This window comes from Patiria miniata, unplaced genomic scaffold (genome assembly GCF_015706575.1).
Source record: "Patiria miniata isolate m_02_andy unplaced genomic scaffold, ASM1570657v1 HiC_scaffold_28, whole genome shotgun sequence".
NCBI classification, from domain to species: Eukaryota; Metazoa; Echinodermata; class Asteroidea; order Valvatida; family Asterinidae; genus Patiria; species Patiria miniata.
Genome location: NW_024037067.1, coordinates 6,069,573 through 6,089,199, shown reverse-complemented (window position 1 = coordinate 6,089,199; position 19,627 = coordinate 6,069,573). Strand labels below are relative to the sequence as shown.

Sequence of the window (19,627 nt, the reverse complement as noted above, 5' to 3'; positions counted from 1 at the left end):
GGCCGTATGATAGCAAATTCTACCTCTTCTTGTTTAGTAATGGTTGAAAGGAATCATCCTTGGGGCAATAATAAAAGAACAGAGAGCCACAGTGTGTGTGGTCCATTAAACCACAATGTGTTCCTTGGCAAGTTCAGTGTACTAGTAATATTGATCGACGTGCAGTGGTGACTGTGTGATAGAATACGATCTCTTCATATTTAGTAATGGTTGCAAAGAATCTACCGTGCGGCAATAATGATAGATGTTGAGAGAGACACACAGCAATATTGGAAACAGTCTTTGAAGGTCACTGCTATTGTTTCTTTTACGTGAAAGTAGAACTACTATTTGGTATATTGATCTCGTGAAAAGGCTTTGCTAACGTAACGGCATTGGACCCTGGAAATTGGGCTCATTTGAAGAGACAATTGGGCGGCATCCATTAGTTACTTGGTTACAGCCGGCAATTATTACACACGCACCTATGGTTGAATCCACTTGCCATTGAAATGTACGTTTTACTGCCAGACATTATGGTAGCAAAGGAATTTAGATTTGGCTGTATTGTGTTGAAGTTAATTAATGTGGCCATCTTTGCGGCATGCGTACTTAAGGCTACGAGTTCTTGAATTGTAGTTGAATAGTTTATCATCTTACAGATGCATTCCCCGTGCTGTTTTTGAGTTTCATCCTGTAAAATAGATTCCTTTTCTAAACTTTTCCTTTTCCAGTGATGCAAAACTTATTTACTTTCAAATGAGACGTCGACCAAAAAAAACCAACTGGCGGCAATAATTATTTACTTTCAAGTGAGACGTCAAAACCCCCCCCCCAAAAAAAATGGCGGCAATAATAAAAGACGTTGAAAGAGAGCCACAGCAATATTCTCCGAAGTGTGCGGTTTATTTTCTCCGAAGTGCGCAGTTTATTAAACAACAGTGTACTGCTTCTTGGTGTGTTCAGTGTATCATAATGGCGTTGAGTGGTGATGTATGATAGAATATGATACCTCTTCTAATTTAGTAATGGTTGCAAAGCATCAACAGTGCAACCAAAGAGAGGCAGAACAATATTCTCCGGAGTGCGTGGTCCATTAAAATGCAATGAAAGCCATCGTCAGCAAAAGTTACAGCCCGCTTTGTTGCATTTTATAAAACAGTCTTTAAAAGTTACTACTATCTTGAGGTTTTTTTTTCCAAAATGCAACAAATGCCATTTTGCTACCTTTTACCGTCCTGTTCTCGCCCTGTTGCCCAAAGCCAGTTTCGCAGCTGTATCTCAAAAAATAAAAGTCCACACTCATTGGAGGGGTCATAATTTTGAATCTGATCGTCTTTAAGACAATCAGATTCGTCATATTAATAATACGATGACGTCATTTATATAGACCGTTGGGGAATGTTGTTAGCTAGATTTTGATACCTCATTTGCTACCAAAGACTGTTAATCGTCCAAGATTGACAATGGTTTTTTGACAATTATGCAGTTTGAAAAGTTGCAAATTTTAAAGATTACGCGAGGAGAAGTTGCTAAGCATAATTATAAACCACACATGTCCGTAATTGGCCCCTATTGACTGCCCATTGCCTGAACAAAACGTGGGTAATTCAATTCGCGTGATCCCATGCATGCAAACACTGTGCGATCGATATTCTCTGCCGTTCTTATCGGGCAGTGTGACATTGTCACGCAGCAATTTCCACTCGCGTGCTCTTTAAATTTGCAACTTTTCAAACTGCATCATTTTTCACAAACCGTTGTCAATGTTGAACGATTTAAGTCTTTGATAGAAAACAGGGTATCAAAATGTAGCTAACAACATTCCCTAAAGGTCTATATAAATGACGTTATTATAAGATGATCAGATTAAAAATTGATGACCACTCCAATGAGTGTGGACTTTCTTTTGTTGCCGTGTTTAAGAACACAGTAAAGCAAAAATGTAGTTTGGAAACAGCTGTTATTTTGTGCATGTTCTATACAGGGTGGGTAAAAAAAAGAAAAAAAATGAAACCCAAATGTCGGGACTATTGTTTAAGTGAAGTTCTGCATGCAGCACTTTGAAAATCTAGAATATGAAAGCCCAATTCATAAGCTTTCTTTTAGTACAAGAATCATTCAAATCACTCATGTACTTTTCAAGTTACGGAATTTTAAACACAACCACCGCTTTAAAGTTCTGTCCACGGATCAAAAAGTGTGCGTTCTTTCAGCAAAACGAAAACAATTCACACACATCCCTGTGTGATTTGTTTATGTTTTGCTGAAAGAACACTTACCTGTTTGTGATCCGTTGACAGAACTTTAAAACGGTGGTTGTGTTTAAAATTCCGTAACTCGAAAATTACAAATGTACATGAGTGATTTGAATGATTCTTGTACTAAAGGAAAGCTTATGAATTGGGCTTTCATATCCTAGATTTGGACTGTGCTACATGCAGAACTTCACTAAAACAATGGTCCTGACATTTGGGTTTCATTTTTTTTTTACTCACCCTGTATATTCTTTCCCAACAGTGAACATTTTTCACCTTGTTTAAAGGGATATATTGCTTTTTGGAAATAAACTCTTCATCTCTATTTAGGTGAAAGTACATGTAATTTACTTCTACTATTATATTTGATATATTGATCTCAAGGAAAAAGCTAGCCATCACTACAGAGAAAATTAGGTGCAAACTAAATTACTTGGTGCAGCCTGTGTCATATGAAATTTGGACTCCTATGAAATCTTGTCTCTTTTACTTTATACATTGTGTGGTCTCAAGCCCTGTCCTATTAGTGTATTTCGTGGAGTCCAAATTTCCCACAACACTGGCAACTTACACATGTACATGTACCTCAATCCAATTATCACAGAAATGTATGTTACTGCCAGCCATAGGTCGAGCAGATAGATCTTTCTGTGTCCAAAAGCAACCCCTTTTTCTCCTTGGGTATCTCAAAATTGTCTGGACCATTGCTTAACAGGGTGTTTCAAAGTACATGCAGTTTTCGGTCAGGATGAATCTGTCGCTATTTACCTGTGCCCGGGTAGCGTAGTTGAGCTGGCACGCCTTCTGGTGCAATGTCGCGTTGTGACGTACGTTGAAGGAACGGCAGCAAGGCTCCTGGATGCACGCTTGACCGCACTGACCGGCAGTGGCGATCTTCATCTCCTTGAGGGTGTAGCCAGACAAGCAGTGGTCAGTTATCGGACGTCCGTCTTCACCCATCACAAAGCAGTAGGTGTGATCAGCGCACTGTGGCTCGGACTTGGTCTCATCGGCAGGCTTCTTGCAGACCACGCTGTAAGATTCAGTGCAAGCACGGTCATCCCACTGAAACCTGCCCACCATAGCTGCACAGTCCTGGATGCCTTCCCAGTTATCTGGCCCTTGCCCTGCCCAGTCCATGAAGCCACACTCTTCCAGACACACCCATTGCCCCTCCTTTTCAGTATCAGAACAGCCCAGCCAGATGCCATTGATCCCTAACCCCCGCAAGAAGGAGTTCTCCTCTGGAGATTCTGGTACAACGATCAACGCCCCGTTGTTCTTGCAAGCTTCGTCTGCGTCAAACCATGTCATGTATCCAGGCAATATAACATAACAGGAACCTCCCCAATACATCCAACTATCTGGACATAGTTTGTTCATATTGCCAGAGCATACAATCGAATGCAAATTTCCGAGGAGAAAAACTGACATAATTGACAAGCCACAAGAAACGGTTTTCCAAAAAGTTGCCATTTTGAGCTCCAGTGAGAAAAGATGTGGCTCAAGCTTCAGTCTTCCTCAAACTAGTGCTTTTTACATCGCATCACCACTATTAACGTCTATTTTGCCTGTTCTCCGACACATCAAATGAAACGTTAATGAGTGGGGATTAAGTAAAATCCTCAACCTTAGCTATTAATGGTTGTTAAGGGTAATTTGTGCAGCAATAATGAATGAGAGGCAGTGTACCTTTTCCCTGAGTGCTGGGGTCTATTAAACGTACACAGGCACATTGGTAATTACCTCGAAAGGAACCTACAGCTTTGATAAAAAAAAAAAACATACTCAAAGTGAAGAGAGGTCACTAGTTCCAAACACACTATAAAATTATTACGCCTGAAAGAGTAAAAAGTACAAAAATAGTGTGTCTGCAGGCACACTTTAAAAAAATAGTTTTTGACTAATTTAATATTTGATTCTTGTAATTTGGACTTAATTGAATATTCAAAATGCGCTGATCAAGTTTAACTTGCGTCAGCCTAATTGGCCGCTGATCGCGTGCTCATGCGGTTGTTGGAAATAGACACAGATCTTATTAAAGAAGCATTCTAAAGAAGTGGTATGTTCCTTTAACCACCTCGAAAGACTTGATTGCCAATATTATTTGAAGGGCATTATACTTATTTATATTAGATGAAAGTAAGTTACCTAAAAGCTTTGTAGTAACAGTATTAAACCATCACGTAGGTACTGCCGTGAGCAATGGCTCATGTGCAGCTAGACATTTAGGCGGCATCCAAATTACTTGGATTAGTAGTGGCAATTACTCACATGCGGATTACTGTCGGCTGTAGCGAAGTAATTCAGATATGGCCATATTGTGTTGAGGTTGATAAATATGGCCATCTTATGTGCATGGGTACTCGTGGCTACGAGTTCTTGAATTTTAGTTTTGGGCAATTCCGCGCAAGTTGGACATGGCTGTAAAATGGAAAATTTATGAAATGTTTAGAACTACAGGTAGAGTCAAAATAATCTGGACCCAAGTTCACCATTTTTTGGGGTGGGAAATAGAGTATAATTGAGAAAAAAAATGTGTTTCAAAAGAATGGTTATCCACAGGAATTTTGAATTTTTCAGATCTTTGATTTCAGTGGTGTGCCAGTGAGATAAAATGTGGTTATATGTAATTTGTGTACAAATAAAAATGGTTTGGGGCTAAATTTGTTTTAGGTTGTCATTTTGGGATCCTATTTCTGTATGCAAAATGCAAGCGTTGTTGTGATTGTTTGTTTTTAAGGCAGAGAGAAAGGTTCATATTTTATGAAAATATCACACAGAACTTACAATACTGTGATCCAATATTTTTTTTATCACCTGTTTGAAGTTAATTTCAGACACGTAATGTCCGTAACATTTAATGTATGATGTTTCCATACCATCTCGATTTGAGTTCAAAAGTTGCAAGGTCATACATGTACTTTGAAATGTGCCCTCTCATGACACAATCCCGAAATCAGCATTCGGGACGTGATTCTCATTCAGTCGATTGTAGTTAAGTGATGTCACACACTGAACTGACGAATATTAGCAACCATGTACATGTTCTACATAACCCCCGAGGACCGACACACAAAGGGAGAACAACAGATCCTTTCAGTCCTCGGGCGTTGGGTCCTTTGTTAAAAACGGTTCTCTGTAGTAAGTGTGTGTGCTTAGTCTATGGGAGAGTGTTATATCACAGGGACAAAGGGAAACACAAAGCATTGTCCTCTAGAGGGTGTGAATGCATGCACCCATTCACAGATTCACCCAATTACAAACTAACTACAAATGGAAATTTCAAAAAATGTGTCACTTGACACATCTTTGGAAATTCCCTTTTTTCCCCCCTCAAAAAAACTGCATGCCAGAGAGAATAATTTCACAAGGAGTTTAAGTATCATTACTATCTTATTAAAAACCAAGTGAGCTTTTTAACAATAATTTGGTTGGTTACTTTTTGGATAGCTGCAAATGGTCCAATCTACCTTTAAAAAAGTCATATCCAACGGGAAAATGGGAGTTGATCCACGTGCAAGGCAATATCTAAATTTTTATGTAGATTGACGTTTTTACAAGTTATTGCTTCTAAACTCAGCTTAAATACAAGTGCACATTCTTTGGCTGTGGTATATGAACCATTAACTTTGTGTGCGAGCGGCCATAAATTTTTAGTAAATTTACTCAAATTTGGCAATTTTACAATAAACGATATTTTCCAACTTTTTTTTTTACAAATTCTGGAAAGAAAACAGTAAAACAACCAAATAATTCCTCAAAAAAATCAGAATTTAAAAAAACGTTGATCAAACATTGTGTTTTTTTTTCCATGGTTTTCATTCAAACAAAATGATTGACACCCCCCAAAAATAGATTGGCTCCTCCCCTAAAGTGGCTGGCTGTAGAACTGTTCTTGTTTATATTGTCTAACCTGTCTAACCCATTGCTTGCTTGCATACAGCTTCTCTGACATCAAACAGATTGAAGTGAGTGTTGCTGGTACGATCAGGATAACTCTGACTAACGACAAAGTCATACCCCTGTTCACTCACAGGGTATGTACGCTCTTCACTAATCCTAATCTTTAATTTACATTATTTTGTTATTCTTCTTGGTCAGTTGGTTTTGAGCTAACATTAATGGTTAAGCATGTTTGTTACTTAAGCAGGCTGACTGGCAAGCTGGCTGGCTTGTTGGGTAGCAAGCTGGATGCTTGGTTGGCTGGTTGGCTAGCAAGCTGGCTGCTTAGTTGGCCGGTTGGCTAGCAAGCTGGCTGTCTGGCTGCTTGGTTGGCTGGTTGGCTGTCTGGCTGCTTGGTTGGCTGGTTGGCTGTCTGGCTGCTTGGTTGGCTGGTTGGCTGCTTGGTTGGCTGGTTGGCTAGCAAGCTGTCTGTCTTGCTGCTTGGTTGGCTGGTTGGCTGTCTTGCTGCTTGGTTGGCTGGTTGGCTGTCTGGCTGCTTGGTTGGCTGGTTGGCTGTCTGGCTGCTTGGTTGGCTGGTTGGCTGTCTGGCTGCTTGGTTGGCTGGTTGGCTGTCTGGCTGCTTGGTTGGCTGGTTGGCTGCTTGGTTGGCTGGTTGGCTAGCAAGCTGTCTGTCTTGCTGCTTGGTTGGCTGGTTGGCTGTCTGGCTGCTTGGTTGGCTGGTTGGCTAGCAAGCTGTCTGTCTTGCTGCTTGGTTGGCTGGTTGGCTGTCTGGCTGCTTGGTTGGCTGGTTGGCTGTCTGGCTGCTTGGTTGGCTGGTTGGCTGCTTGGTTGGCTGGTTGGCTAGCAAGCTGTCTGTCTGGCTGCTTGGTTGGCTGGTTGGCTGTCTGGCTGCTTGGTTGGCTGCTTGGTTGGCTGGTTGGTTAGCAAGCTGGTTGTCTGGCTGTTTGGTTGGCTGGTTGGCTAGCAAGCTGGCTGCTTGGCTGGCTGGTTGGCTGGTTGGCTAGCAAGCTGGCTGTCTGGCCGCTTGGTTGGCTGGTTGGTTGGTTAGCTAGCTGGCTGGCTGGCTGGTAAGCTGGCTGGCTGGTTGGTTGGCAAGCTTGCTGACTGGCTGTTTGTCTGGCAGGCTGACTGGCAGGCTGGCTGACTTGCTTACTGGCCGGTTGGCTGGCTTGCTCCCCTGCCGTCAAGTTGGTTGGCTCGGTGGCTGGCTGTGTAGCTGGCCCACTGGCTTGTTGGCTGGCTCTCTGGTTTGCTGGCTGGCAGACCTAGTACGAGCTTTGGCTTCTTGTCTGACCTCCCCATACTATTACTTCAAGTTCCGTTAAAGTTTTTCCAAATGTACAGTATTCAACTTACCTTGAAACCTGAAACCTGAAACCTGAAACCTGGCTGGCTGTTTGCCTGCTTCATTGGCTGGCTGGCTGGCTGACCTGTTAACTGGCAGGCTGGATTGTTATTGTTCTATGATAACCTGATTAGTAACTGTCAGCTTCCCTATACACCCAGGCCCAGCTGATCAAAGGCATGATAGAAGCCTACATCATCGACCTGGAGAGAGACTCACAGTACATGCGAGCCATCCAGGACTACATCACCAGGGAATCCACTCTACTGAGCTTCAGGAAAGGTGACATCATCAAACTGACGGCCAGGCACCCTGCTGCTGACTCTGGTAAGAGCTAAGGTCTCATCCGACTCAAGCTTCAATGAGCTAGTTCAATCATTATACAAATACTGAGTGTTTATGAGTGCAATGGTGAGAATAGTTTCATGAGTTGAAAAATGGAATGAGTTGAATGGAATATTCTCCATCTTTTAACGAATGAAAATATTATCACCATTGCACGAACGCAAAACATTCATTATTTGTTTTTAACATCCAAGTAGATTCGTTTGGAGGATAAAACTTAAGAACAAAAAAAAGGCACAAAATTGTATCATATCCACTACTTTTTTTCAGCTTGTTCAAGGCTAACAAAGGTTTAAAAGTCACATTATTGACATTAATGAATATTAGCACTGTAAGTTCTTAAAACAATGCAAAAAATCATCCAGGCATCTGCATCAACTTCAAAGGCACGTTTTGCACTGCTACAACGCGTGATATGGTCTAAATAGGGCAAGGAACGTACCGTAAAGCGCCGCGGCCGCTGCGCGTCTTAGCGTGCGCGCGGGGTGCAATAGATCAAAAGGGATGGGACGAAAATGCACGGTGAATGGAACCAAAAATGCAGTGGTTCGATTTATGAATGCCGCGTGACCTACAATCCTCCAATCAAATGACAAGGATTTACTTGGGTGTTACATAATGATCATTAGTGGTTGATTTGTTACAAAACGTATTTGCAAAGACTGACATCGGTGTCTCGTTCCTTGCCACAGATTGGCTGTTTGGGATGCTGGACGGTCGCACGGGCTTCTTCCCCAAGGAGAGCGTCATTCCAGCCCCCGGCCCAGAGTCCCGCAATCTCCTGGTGAGCGACACCAATCTAGAATAAATAATACAATGAATTTGTGATCTGAGAATGATGGCGGTGTGCTCAGGATTTGCAATGTGTAATCTGAAGAGAGTAATGCTCTGATGATGAATTAGAACATGCAGTGAAAATTTGTGCCTTTTTTTTTTTTATTTTCCTGCAGGTCAGAAGAGGAATCGCTGCTGAATTGGTCATCAGCAACCAGGAGGAACCCAGAAGACAGGTCTGTTGTGCTCAAGGTTTTCCGTGGTGATTTTTGAGAGACCTGTTTTATTGTAAATCATAATACAACATTTTTACTGGTTCATTCAGCGTTGTAACAAACCATCACAAGTCTGTCACAAACCAGTCTGTGGAGGAAGTGTAGAATCTCCTGGTAAGAGGGTCTAGTCCAAGGTCAAAAATGATTTGTCAGATATCGGGCATTTCCAGACCATTTGCTGTATGTGTCTGAACATAAACAGATGTGCCCTGTCATACTGTCCAAACAAGATTTGCAATTGTAGTGGAAGACTATAAGTGTGATTTACTTGTCAGTAGTCGGTAGTCAATCACATATCAATCAAATGTCCATCACTAGTCAACCACAAGTCAGTCACAAGTTAAAACGCAGCTCTAGACACAAGTCATCAAATTCCAGTATCAAGTCAATTAACAAACTCCTCAAATGTTCCAGGATAAATGGCATTTCTTTGTTGTTCTTCACCCCTGTCACTTGGTTGAACTTGCGATTGACTTGTGGTTGACTTGTGATTGACATGTGATTGGCTTGTGTCTGACTTGTGATTGACTTGCGATTAAGATGTGATGGGCTTGCAATTGACTTGCGATTGACTTGTAATTGGTTTGTGATTGGCTTGCGATTGACTTGTGATTGGCTTGTGATTGACTTGTGATTGACTCCTGATTGACTTGTGATTGACTTCCGATTGACTATTGATTGACTTGCAATTGACTTACAATTGATGTGTGATTGGCTTGCGATTGACTTGCGATTGACTTGTGATTGGTTTGTGATTGGCTTGGTTGCTACTCTGGATTCCATCAACATATTCAAAGTATTCGTGGTCTCATCTCTCCAGAAGCAAGAGGCGCGGCCCTCAGCCCCCAAGAGCCCTGAGAGACAGCCCACCCAGGAGGAACTCACCCGCTTCTCCATGGTGGAATTTGCCTCCAAGTACTTCCGAGAAAACCCCAACAAGTGAGGACAATAACATTGACACTTTATACATTGTATTGTCTTTTGACTGCATCGGAATTCCTTAGATATTGCCAGCGGTAAGACTGTTACCCCTCTATAGGAGGTGGGTATGGCTGCTTCCGTACGCGGATCTGTTACTTATTGCCATCCTTAGCCGAAGTATTCCAACACACCTTTAGTTTATCCTGAATTGAAAACCATCAAATCTTGATAAACACATATCACACTGGCTTGTAAATACTAAATTTAAAGAGATTGAAGATTAACCCTATCATCCTCCATCCCATCAAACACCCCCCCCCCCCCTCTATAGGTACGTGATGCAGAGGAAGGAGGACGGCTCCATCCGAGGTTCTCTCAAGTTCATGGGGAACTTCAAGAGGTCTCGCAAGAAGAATTGTGAGTTTATCTTATAGATGAGGACATAAGGATCCTTTCATGGTACTATACCCCAGAAAAAAAGAAAAAAAGTGGAGCAAACACATCCAAGAGAATTTTAGTTTTTAAGAATCCCAAAGTAAACACTGCGTGTACAGGGTACAACTTTTAACTATAATTATCCAATTTTGTAACAAGACTGAGTAAGAACGTCTTGATAATTTATCTGGCTGAATAATGTCTTAAGGAAATGCAGAAAGACATTCATAAACTCTGTATGCTGGGATTACTTGATGAGTCAAGTGTTTTGAATCGTAACTTTTACAGTACATACATTTCCTGCTATCTAGGAGAGCGGACAGAAAATTTCTTGCTAGTGGCACGGATAGTGATTTTCTGCATCCTAAAATAAAATAATAGTTGGCATGTTTTAGGTGGTCAAAATCTGGTGACCAGGTAGTGATTTTTTTTTTCTCCAACAACATAAGCAAATAGTTTGTACACTATGAGGTTTTGGACTTTACTTCCCTCAAAACATGAGAAAAAAATATATAAAAAACAAAAATTATTCAAACCTAATGAAATTCGGACTTTATTTCCCTTTTAAAAAAATCCTCCAAAGCTGCAAATTAGAAAAGAAAACACCCACACCCTCCGATCTCAAAACCTTGGCATTATCCAGCTGAGCCATTGAAGAGCTCGACAACAAACCGTTCGTGGCATTATATACCTGCGTACGTATAACAAAAGTATTGCAGAGGGTGCTCAACAACCATCCATACAATATTGTTTGGGAAAAAATAATTCGCGACCAGTCAGCCTCTTCCCATCCTAAACTTAAAGCAACTTGGTGAAACTGCAAAATTTTTCTTTGCATAATTTTCAGCCAAGAAGAAGCCCATCCAAGTGGACGAGCAGGATTATACTCAGTTCCTGGACGCCGTGTCCTACACCAACTCCCCGATCCAGGTCTCCCTGCTGGAATTCCCCGTGGCTGCCATCAACAAACTCTCCCTGGAATGCTTCCTGGGTAAGCTACATAGACACAGCTACAGCCTCACAATATATTCTCAATTACTGCCTCAAAATCTCTCCCAGGAGATTTGGAATCTGAGTCGAGGCAGCCCACTCTTTTCTTTTACGTCCGTTAGCAACGGAATCCAGTTACAAGACGCAAACAAAATGTGTCTATGTTTTCTCAAAATGTATAGTACCTTCTGAATTGAATCTCCGAGCAGGGTTTTTTTGTTAAGCACCCTACTTAAGATTTTGAGCTCAGTATTTTGTTGCTTCCCCCCAAAACTTCTGAGTGCAATGGTAAGAATAATTTCATCAAGTGACAGATGGATGATTCATTTTACGAGGCGAAGCCGAGTGGAATGGAACATTCCATCCGTCACCAAATGAAATTGTTCTTTCCATTGCACAAATGTGAAGCATTCATTAGTTGTTTTATACAACACCTGACTGAATCCTCATCATCTGATTGGTCAGAGGCACCAGTAGTGTGATCGTGCAGTGGAACTTCTATTTACTGTGGAATAAGAACTTCTATTTTCGCAGTGCAGCCGTGCCATGCATTGAGACGAATAATTCAATGACATGTGATCAACGACCCACCAATCAGATTCCGGGAATTTTTCAGTCATTGTATTATGTCTGCTAACTCTTTTGAAAACCAGGGCCTAGTTCGGGCAAGGACCATTAGTCGACTAGTGGTTGATTTGTGACGTACCTTACGCCTGCGCACTAATAGCAACGTGCGAACGTCTCTAGTCAAACGCTGGTCAAATGTCATTGCAAAACGTCTGGATCCTGGCTCCCTGCTGTACGTTATGAACGTGCGCAGCTATGGTTACCAGCGATGCAACCAGCCCCAGTAGGTTGGTTCCAATATTTGGTTGATTCCGTAGTTAACCATCGTCGACTAGACAGAGTTCGGGCAAGCGTTAGTCGACCAAAGGTTAACTATAGTCCTGCGCGAACTTGCCCCAGATTTAAGATATTGATTTGGACTATCCTCATGAAAAAGTAAAGTTTAATCAAACAAAAAAATTACCTTACTTGTTGCCAATGTGCACTAACCGAACTTTATTAGTTTTTACAAGATCCAGTTGTCAACATTCAATAGTTGAAGGCTTAAAGGGAATATACAACATATGCAAACATCGAAAAATAAAACTACCAAGTTTTTACGAAATACCTTACTAGAATGTTGGTAAATGACAGTCTCAAGCATCTTGTAAAATTATGGCACCTGGTGTGAAGTCATTTTCAAGAAAATGGTATTTTTGTATACATTTCCAACGGTGGTCGGCCGACCAGCGTTGGAAAAACCTAACTATTTTTCAACTATTGCTCCAAATTTACCATTTTTTCAGTCCAAATTGTGTTTGCTATTGGTTACATGTTCATGAACGGGTGCAGGCCAGCTAGACTGGTTCCCTTGCCTTACCATTTTCCATCATCTATAAATTGATACATTTTATCTTTTGTGGAGTCAGGGAACCAGACTACTTGAACATTTTTGTTTTTCCTTGGTTTTTCCAACCTTTTCGAACACAAAACTTCAAAAATGTCAGTGTAACAATATTGGATCTATTATACTAACCCCTCAAATAGTTCATTTCTGAAAATTAGAGCAAAAGCCAATGATGTACATTCCCTTTAATAACTTTCTTCTTACCCCACAGCTCTCATGAAGATCATGGGTGACTATCCCCTGCGTTCTAAGCAAGACACCCCCATTCAGCAGGCACTGTATGAGAAAATCATCTTCATCATCAAGGTAAACCCCGCAGATATAGACACATCAGCCGTCAATCTGATTTGTGTCCATACGATATATGGGAAGACACCAAAAAAGACTTGTGCTGTTCCTCTGCGTTTGAAGAGGAGAAACAGGGCTTATTGTTAAGGCCAAAAAAAAAAAGTCTCCGGTTTCTGGTATGGAGCTTGTCCAAAAAGTGGTGCGGTGACGCGGCTTTTTTTTTTTTTTTTACCCGACTTTTTTGCTTCAAATGTCGGCTGATGACTGCAAATGGTGCCCGACTATATATATGGGAGTCCAGAGAGGCCACATAAAACTTATTCTCGATCATAACCCCATCTAAAAACACGTTTAAATTGCGCAGCAGCAGAATTCCAGTCGAACTAGTGAGTTTGGCAGTTTTGAGACATCATTTTTCATTGAAAAAAAAAACTTTTTCATTTTGCCGACGCGCATGGCTACGGCGACGCGCGCGCATACCAGAAACCGGAGACTTTTTTTTTTTGGCCTAAATTGGGTTTTTTTTATGAATACAAATATGACCTTCTTGTAATATTACTTCGTTTCGTTGACCATTTTCCCTATTTTCAAGGCTTGCTTTGGACATCGGGAGATGTGTGATGAGATCTACTGTCATGTCATCAAACAGACAACCAGAAACACCAGCACCAAAAAGTGAGCTAAACTGCATCCTCCTGCTTACGGTCACCTTGTGACTGTAAGACCTGATGGGATATTTAATTGAAAGAAAAAAACCGAGGACAAACAATTTGTGGACCAAATTTTTTTTAACCAGCACCTTTACTAGAGTCCATGAAACCATGTAGTGTTTTGGCAGTTTTGGGCGGTGCAGGGAGTTATACAGGTAGGGTGGTTTTGGGCGGCCGCAGAGGTGTGGTTTCTTGTAGTTTAAAGGAAAAACCATTGCTTCTGCAGTGTAAAATGAAATGCTGTTGGTCTTCTTATATGTGCTTCAGTTTCATTTATGTTTTGAATAAAAACTAATACGAAAATAGCAATACAAACTCTGTTCAAAATTTCTACCATTTTGGTTTGTCCACAAACATGGATACGCCAAGCAGGCTTTTTTGCATGTCACAAGTTAGCTCTCTATTCAGTAAAACTCAGTCTACCCATTTACCTTTACCAGTCTACCCATTTACCTTTACCCAGGTTAAGCCTACTCCACGCCTGGCGGTTCTTCACCCTCCTCACGGCCTTCTTCCGATGCTCCCCCACCCTCAAGCCCTACCTGTTCCAGTATCTGACCATGGTAGCCCAGACGGCCGAGTTCCAGTACGGCGGCATGGCGGGCGTCTGTCTGTTCAACCTACGCAAGAGCTTCCGTCACGGCGGAAGGCGCTTGCTGCCCGGACCGGAGGAAGTGGGGAATCTCCTGGTAAGTGGATCAAGTCCGAGGGCAAAGAACAGTTGAAGCAACAGATGTTTTTTTTTCGGCAACCCCCCTCCCACCCCCGCCCCCATAATTTATTTGTGTCCATAATTTACTTGTGTCCATAATTTACTTGTGGACATAATTTACTTGTGGACTTGATAGTTGTGACAGTGTCAGTGTGTTCTATGTGTCATGTCATGGTAAGCCGTGTCCGAAATGGGCTTCCAGAGCTACGGCTACGTCTATTGTCAGCGCGTCCCTGCGTATTTTCAATGGGCGCGGACCTAGACCTAGCTCTAGACAATTGATTCGGATGCAGCCTTAATTCGCTCACACACATACATCTCACTGGATTTAACAAGCCAGTTTGTTATCAACTGTATTTGTGCACACGAAGAGTTGATCGTAGTTTGCACTTTAGGATCATCAACCCCTCATGTGCATCCATAACCGTACAGAAACACTGAAACATTATACGACACTTTGCACAAAATTCCGAAACTTGGGCCTGCACTATGCTTTGCAGAATGTTTTTTAATGCAAAATTGCTCCCCCTCTGATCCCAAAATTGACTTGTGTACATTTATCTGCTGGATTTATCCCCCAAAACCATAGACCAAAACTCAGATGGTTGTCAAGATCCCCCCCACATGATCTGATTTGTCTGTTTGTTTGTCTGCCTCTCAGGCCGGTCGTTTAGTCCGTCGCCAGCAGGTCCACCTCCCAGGCAACCTGCGCACCATGGTCAAGGTTTCCAACAGCTCAGTGGTGGTGGACATCCTGGAGGAATTGTGCACGGAGATGGGCATACAGCAACCAGCCGCCATCGAAGAGTTTGGCATCTTTGGACTGGTGCCTCAAAGTAAGGACTGGACTTCTCGTGTTTACAGATACTTCCTTGACAAACTAAAAATGACTGTTTAAAGCTATAGTCCATCATTTGCAGCCATCCGAAAAGTAACTGGCGTAATTACTGTTGAAAAACAAACTTGGTTGAAAGATAGTAAGGGGACTAAACACCCTGTGAAATTATTCTTTCTGGCAAGCTGTCATTTTGAAGTAATCAACGAAAGAAGGCCTTTCCAACGGTGCTTCTTAAGACGCACCGTAGGAAATTTAAATTAGTAGTTTGTTTTGTTATTCGGCGAAGCACGCGCAAGCATTGGCACGACACACAGGCATGCGCGGTTGCTATAATTCGTCGGATCAGTGCGCGACATCGCGTAGCTGCAATCGGCTCAGTGAGAACGTGTCTCGGACACTGAATTCAGGCCCAATTCAAAACATGATTCAGCAACTTTTGATTTGAAATTGAGATCCTACCCGGTAGAATGCTGTTTTTCTCGGAATATACAGCTGAAGCTGAGCTGAAATTTCATCAGGCTAGTTGTTCAGTATCCTTCATTAGATTTTAAATACTTTTGTTTTTTCAAACGAACAAAATGCACAAATTACAAATGATGGACTATATCTTTAAGCTCTGGCAACAGAGCTTCTACAAGTTACTCGGGTGTCGGTCAGTCAGTTGGTCTGTCGGTTGGTCAGACGGTCGGTCGGTCGCCCCCAAAAAATTGACCAAAACGAACCCCCTAACTAACCCATAAAACTGAAAGTGCCAAATTGAAACTGTCCAGAAAAGCAAACAAAATACATTAAATAGTTGACAAAAATTGTGTGTATGAACTGTTTTGAATAGAGGCAAGATAATGTGTGGTAATGTTATAGTCACGTGGTATATTTGTGCGCTACAAACTTAGGAATTTAGGGGGCTTCTAAACACCTGTCACTATACATCACCCCTGCCTCTGGCCCTGTGTCAGTTTAATGAGTCTCCTGGGCGTAGGAGTGAGGATACAGTTGCATTATGAAGGTCACTATTATTTTTGCATTGTGACTTTCAACAAAATGGGAAATTCTCATTTCAATTGAAAATCACGACCAAGTGAGTAATTGTATAATTTCATGCAAGACTTTCATGCAAGACGACCAGAGCTTATCATGCAGTTGCACTTGTTTTGTTTTTTTGTCAGCACCCAATTTCATGAAACTCATCGTAACTTATGATGCATCGCAGCGCTGTGACGCATCATATCCCTACTACGCATCGCAGCTTTGACGCGTCCTGCGATCCATTTCACAAAACCCACTGTAAGTGGGACGCGTCGTAGGTGTATTTATAGCACAACTCGGTGACTGTTTTATGTATTTATTCAGCGTCCAGTAAACAGTTGTCTGATATTCAACAAAGAGTCGTCGGATCTCTTATTTTGCCATTACCACTAGACACGTCGTAACTTGCGATGTGTCTTAAGCTGTTGTCAAGGAACTTACGACGCGTTCAACACATCGCAAGTTTGTGAAATGGACCATACGACGCTTCGCAACCTGCACGTGTTACACGTCGTAACTCGGGTTGCGACGCGTCGCAGCGCTTCGTGAAATCGGGTGCAGGATGTACAAGTTTTGGACAACCTATGAAGTGTGCCTTTGGGGGGTACGAAGGTGTGCAACCCAAACCAGGCTATATCACTTACAGTCTGCACGGCTTACAGAATACTTAGTGTGCAACAGTGCTGATCTATCTTCTTCTTTTTTCCTGATTCAGAGAACAAAGTGGTACCCTTGCAGCTGTCGGACTACTTGATGGACGTGACGAACCACTTTGAGAAGCAAGGCTTTGAGTACGCGTTACTCTTCAAGAAGGTGGTGTGGTATCAGCCCATGAGTGTCAGTAACGAGTTCGCATCGGCAACCATCTACAACCAGGTATCACTGTCGTTGTGAGAAGTCCAAACAAGTTTTGAACAAAAAAACAAAATTTAAGTTTCGGATATTTTCAAGTCATCCTGTTGTGTAGATTTCATCTGTGTGTGATCCTGTGGGAAGAGATCCAAACCCCAACTTATGTGAAGTCAATTACATGCTCTTTTGAACTAAATGATCAATATCAAATCTGCATACTTTTTAGCCCAAAGCCCAGTTATAGGAATAGTCTTAGCTGTAAACGACAAATCATTTTTTTTCTTTTTCCTATGTCCAGGTCTTACCGGATTATCAGAGCGGTCGTCTGGTTGTCTTAGAGTTCAACACTCTGACTGAGCAGCAGAAAGCTAAGATAGTCAGGCTGGCTATCCTCATGCACAGAGCAGCGGACAAGGTCCAGATACCAACAGTGTGAGTACTTTGTAGTCATCTCAAGTCAATTACAAGTCATCACAAGTCAATTACAAGTCATCACAAGTCATCACAAGTCATCATAAGTCATCAAAAGTCAATCATAAGTCATCAAAAGTCAATCATAAGTCATCATCATCATAAGTCATCACAAGTCATCACAAGTCATCAGTAGTCATCTCAAGACATCACAAGACATCACAAGTCATCACAAGTCATCACAAGTCATCACAAGTCAATCACAAGTCATCACAAGTCTTCATCATCACAAGTCATCACAAGTCTTTCACAAGTCATCACAAGTCATCACAAGTCAATCACAAGTCTTAACAAGTTATCACAAGTTGATCACAAGTCATCAGAATTCAATCCCAAGTCATCAGGAGTCATCACAAGTCATCACAAGTCAATCACAAGTCAATCAAAAGTAGTTGCTGGTCATCATAAATCATCACAAGTCATCAGAAGTCAATCCCAAGTCATCATAAGTCATCACAAGACATCACAACTCATCACAACTCATCACAAGTCACCATCATCACAAGTCAGTCGCAAGTCGGATAAAGTCAATCATAAATCACTACCTACAAGTCAATCACAAGTCGTCACAGGTCATCGTAAATCATTACAAGTCGTCACAAGTCATAACAAGCCATCACAAATCAATCACAAGTTGTCGCAAGTCATGTCTTCCAGTCTCAATTAGTCAACTGACAAAATATTTTTAAAAAGGCATTGTGTAGTCATTTTGTCATTTTCTGAAATTCCAAAAATGGCATTAGATCGAGAAGCTTGACAAAAACGGCATATCATTTATGTTAATTTTGGACTATTCTATTTTCTTCACAGGAAGGATCTGCCGGACCTCTTACCAGCTAATGTGATCAACCATATCAACAGCCAGCAGTGGTTGAACCTGATCCACAGTGAACTCCCCCTGCTGGAATCGATGAGTCCACACCTGGCCCGGACGGAGTTTGTCAACACGGTCATCAAGTGGCGGCTGTTCGGATCCAGCTTCTTCGACGTGGTGGTAAGGAAAGAATATTTAATTGGAGAACAATTTCTGAAATGGTTGGATATAATCATGAGTAATATTGTATGAAAATGATGGTGATGGACTATCCCCTGTAATCCGCTCCGTTCACAAGTACCCCCTCATCGGCAGAGAAAGTACAGTTGGGGGTGGCCGACTGACGCCATCTTGCCTGACTGCAATTTGCCACGACGCGTGGCTGTACCACTGCGTGTACGCAGTACAAATGCCCTGGTGTACGTACGGCACACACAAGGAACGGTGCGCGTCAACCAGCTAAATGTCCCGCCCATGGGACGTCGTTGCTAGGTAAAAGGGCGCCCTCTTTATTGGCGCACGGAGCCCATAGGGAGTAATTTTATTATACTATTGGTTTTGTCCATATTGTTTCCCATATGACAGCATGTGTCAGACTCCCGTGTTGGTGGAGGGTGCCTTCTTGCCATCAACAAAACAGGAGTGCACTTCTTGCATCCACAGTCTCATGTAAGTATTACAAGATTTGATTTGAAGGTTTGCATGGTGGAAGATACTAAGACAAGATAAGTTTGCGGTAGCACCATGTGAATAAATCTCTTTTCAGAACCACACATACTCACAAAAGAGATTTATTCACATGGTGCTACCGCAAACTTATCTTGTCTTATTACAAGATTTCCAAACACAGAACTGTCTGGGTGGGGATCGTTAGGCTTAAAGAGTGCATTGTATCAGAACGATAAAAACATAGATGTCAGATGTAACAGGGACAGGAAAAAATGGACCCTAAATTGTATTAAAATCATAATTTTAAAAAAGAAAAATTAGAGTAAATGTTGACAAGGAAGCGTACTTTGTGCGTTTGGCTTTGCAGGAAGTACTGGTGACTCACGGCTTCCATGAAGTGGTTTCCTCGCACCACCTGAAGGGAGACGGCAGGCAGTACGTGGACCTGAAATGTGGAAACCTGATGGTGCAGAAAGTCACCAGGATCCAGACCAACCAGGTAAAAATAGGCAATGACATTTTATCTGGAGTACTGTGGCCTATTGGTTAAGGGCACTGATTCGTTG

At 41.9% G+C, this 19,627-nt stretch overlaps 2 protein-coding genes across 2 annotated transcripts in view; one reads left to right on the top strand and one right to left on the bottom strand.

Moving 5' to 3' along the window:
- Positions 1–19,627, top strand: part of LOC119735106 (unconventional myosin-XV-like) — an 83,021-nt gene that overhangs the window by 58,205 nt on the left and 5,189 nt on the right. The window contains exons 36-51 of the mRNA XM_038208807.1: positions 6,184–6,277; positions 7,650–7,815; positions 8,526–8,617; positions 8,784–8,843; positions 9,703–9,821; positions 10,135–10,220; positions 11,086–11,229; positions 12,893–12,987; positions 13,562–13,644; positions 14,143–14,368; positions 15,053–15,227; positions 16,971–17,131; positions 17,406–17,539; positions 18,389–18,572; positions 18,978–19,061; positions 19,429–19,560. Of these exons, the coding sequence (XP_038064735.1) occupies positions 6,184–6,277; positions 7,650–7,815; positions 8,526–8,617; positions 8,784–8,843; positions 9,703–9,821; positions 10,135–10,220; positions 11,086–11,229; positions 12,893–12,987; positions 13,562–13,644; positions 14,143–14,368; positions 15,053–15,227; positions 16,971–17,131; positions 17,406–17,539; positions 18,389–18,572; positions 18,978–19,061; positions 19,429–19,560 (2,035 nt within the window). The remainder of the gene's footprint in view (positions 1–6,183; positions 6,278–7,649; positions 7,816–8,525; positions 8,618–8,783; positions 8,844–9,702; positions 9,822–10,134; positions 10,221–11,085; positions 11,230–12,892; positions 12,988–13,561; positions 13,645–14,142; positions 14,369–15,052; positions 15,228–16,970; positions 17,132–17,405; positions 17,540–18,388; positions 18,573–18,977; positions 19,062–19,428; positions 19,561–19,627) is intronic.
- Positions 2,476–3,713, bottom strand: LOC119735112 (C-type lectin-like). Its single transcript, XM_038208812.1, has one exon. It carries the CDS (start codon positions 3,711–3,713, stop codon positions 2,946–2,948), a length of 768 nt encoding a protein of 255 aa, XP_038064740.1. The 3' UTR covers positions 2,476–2,945.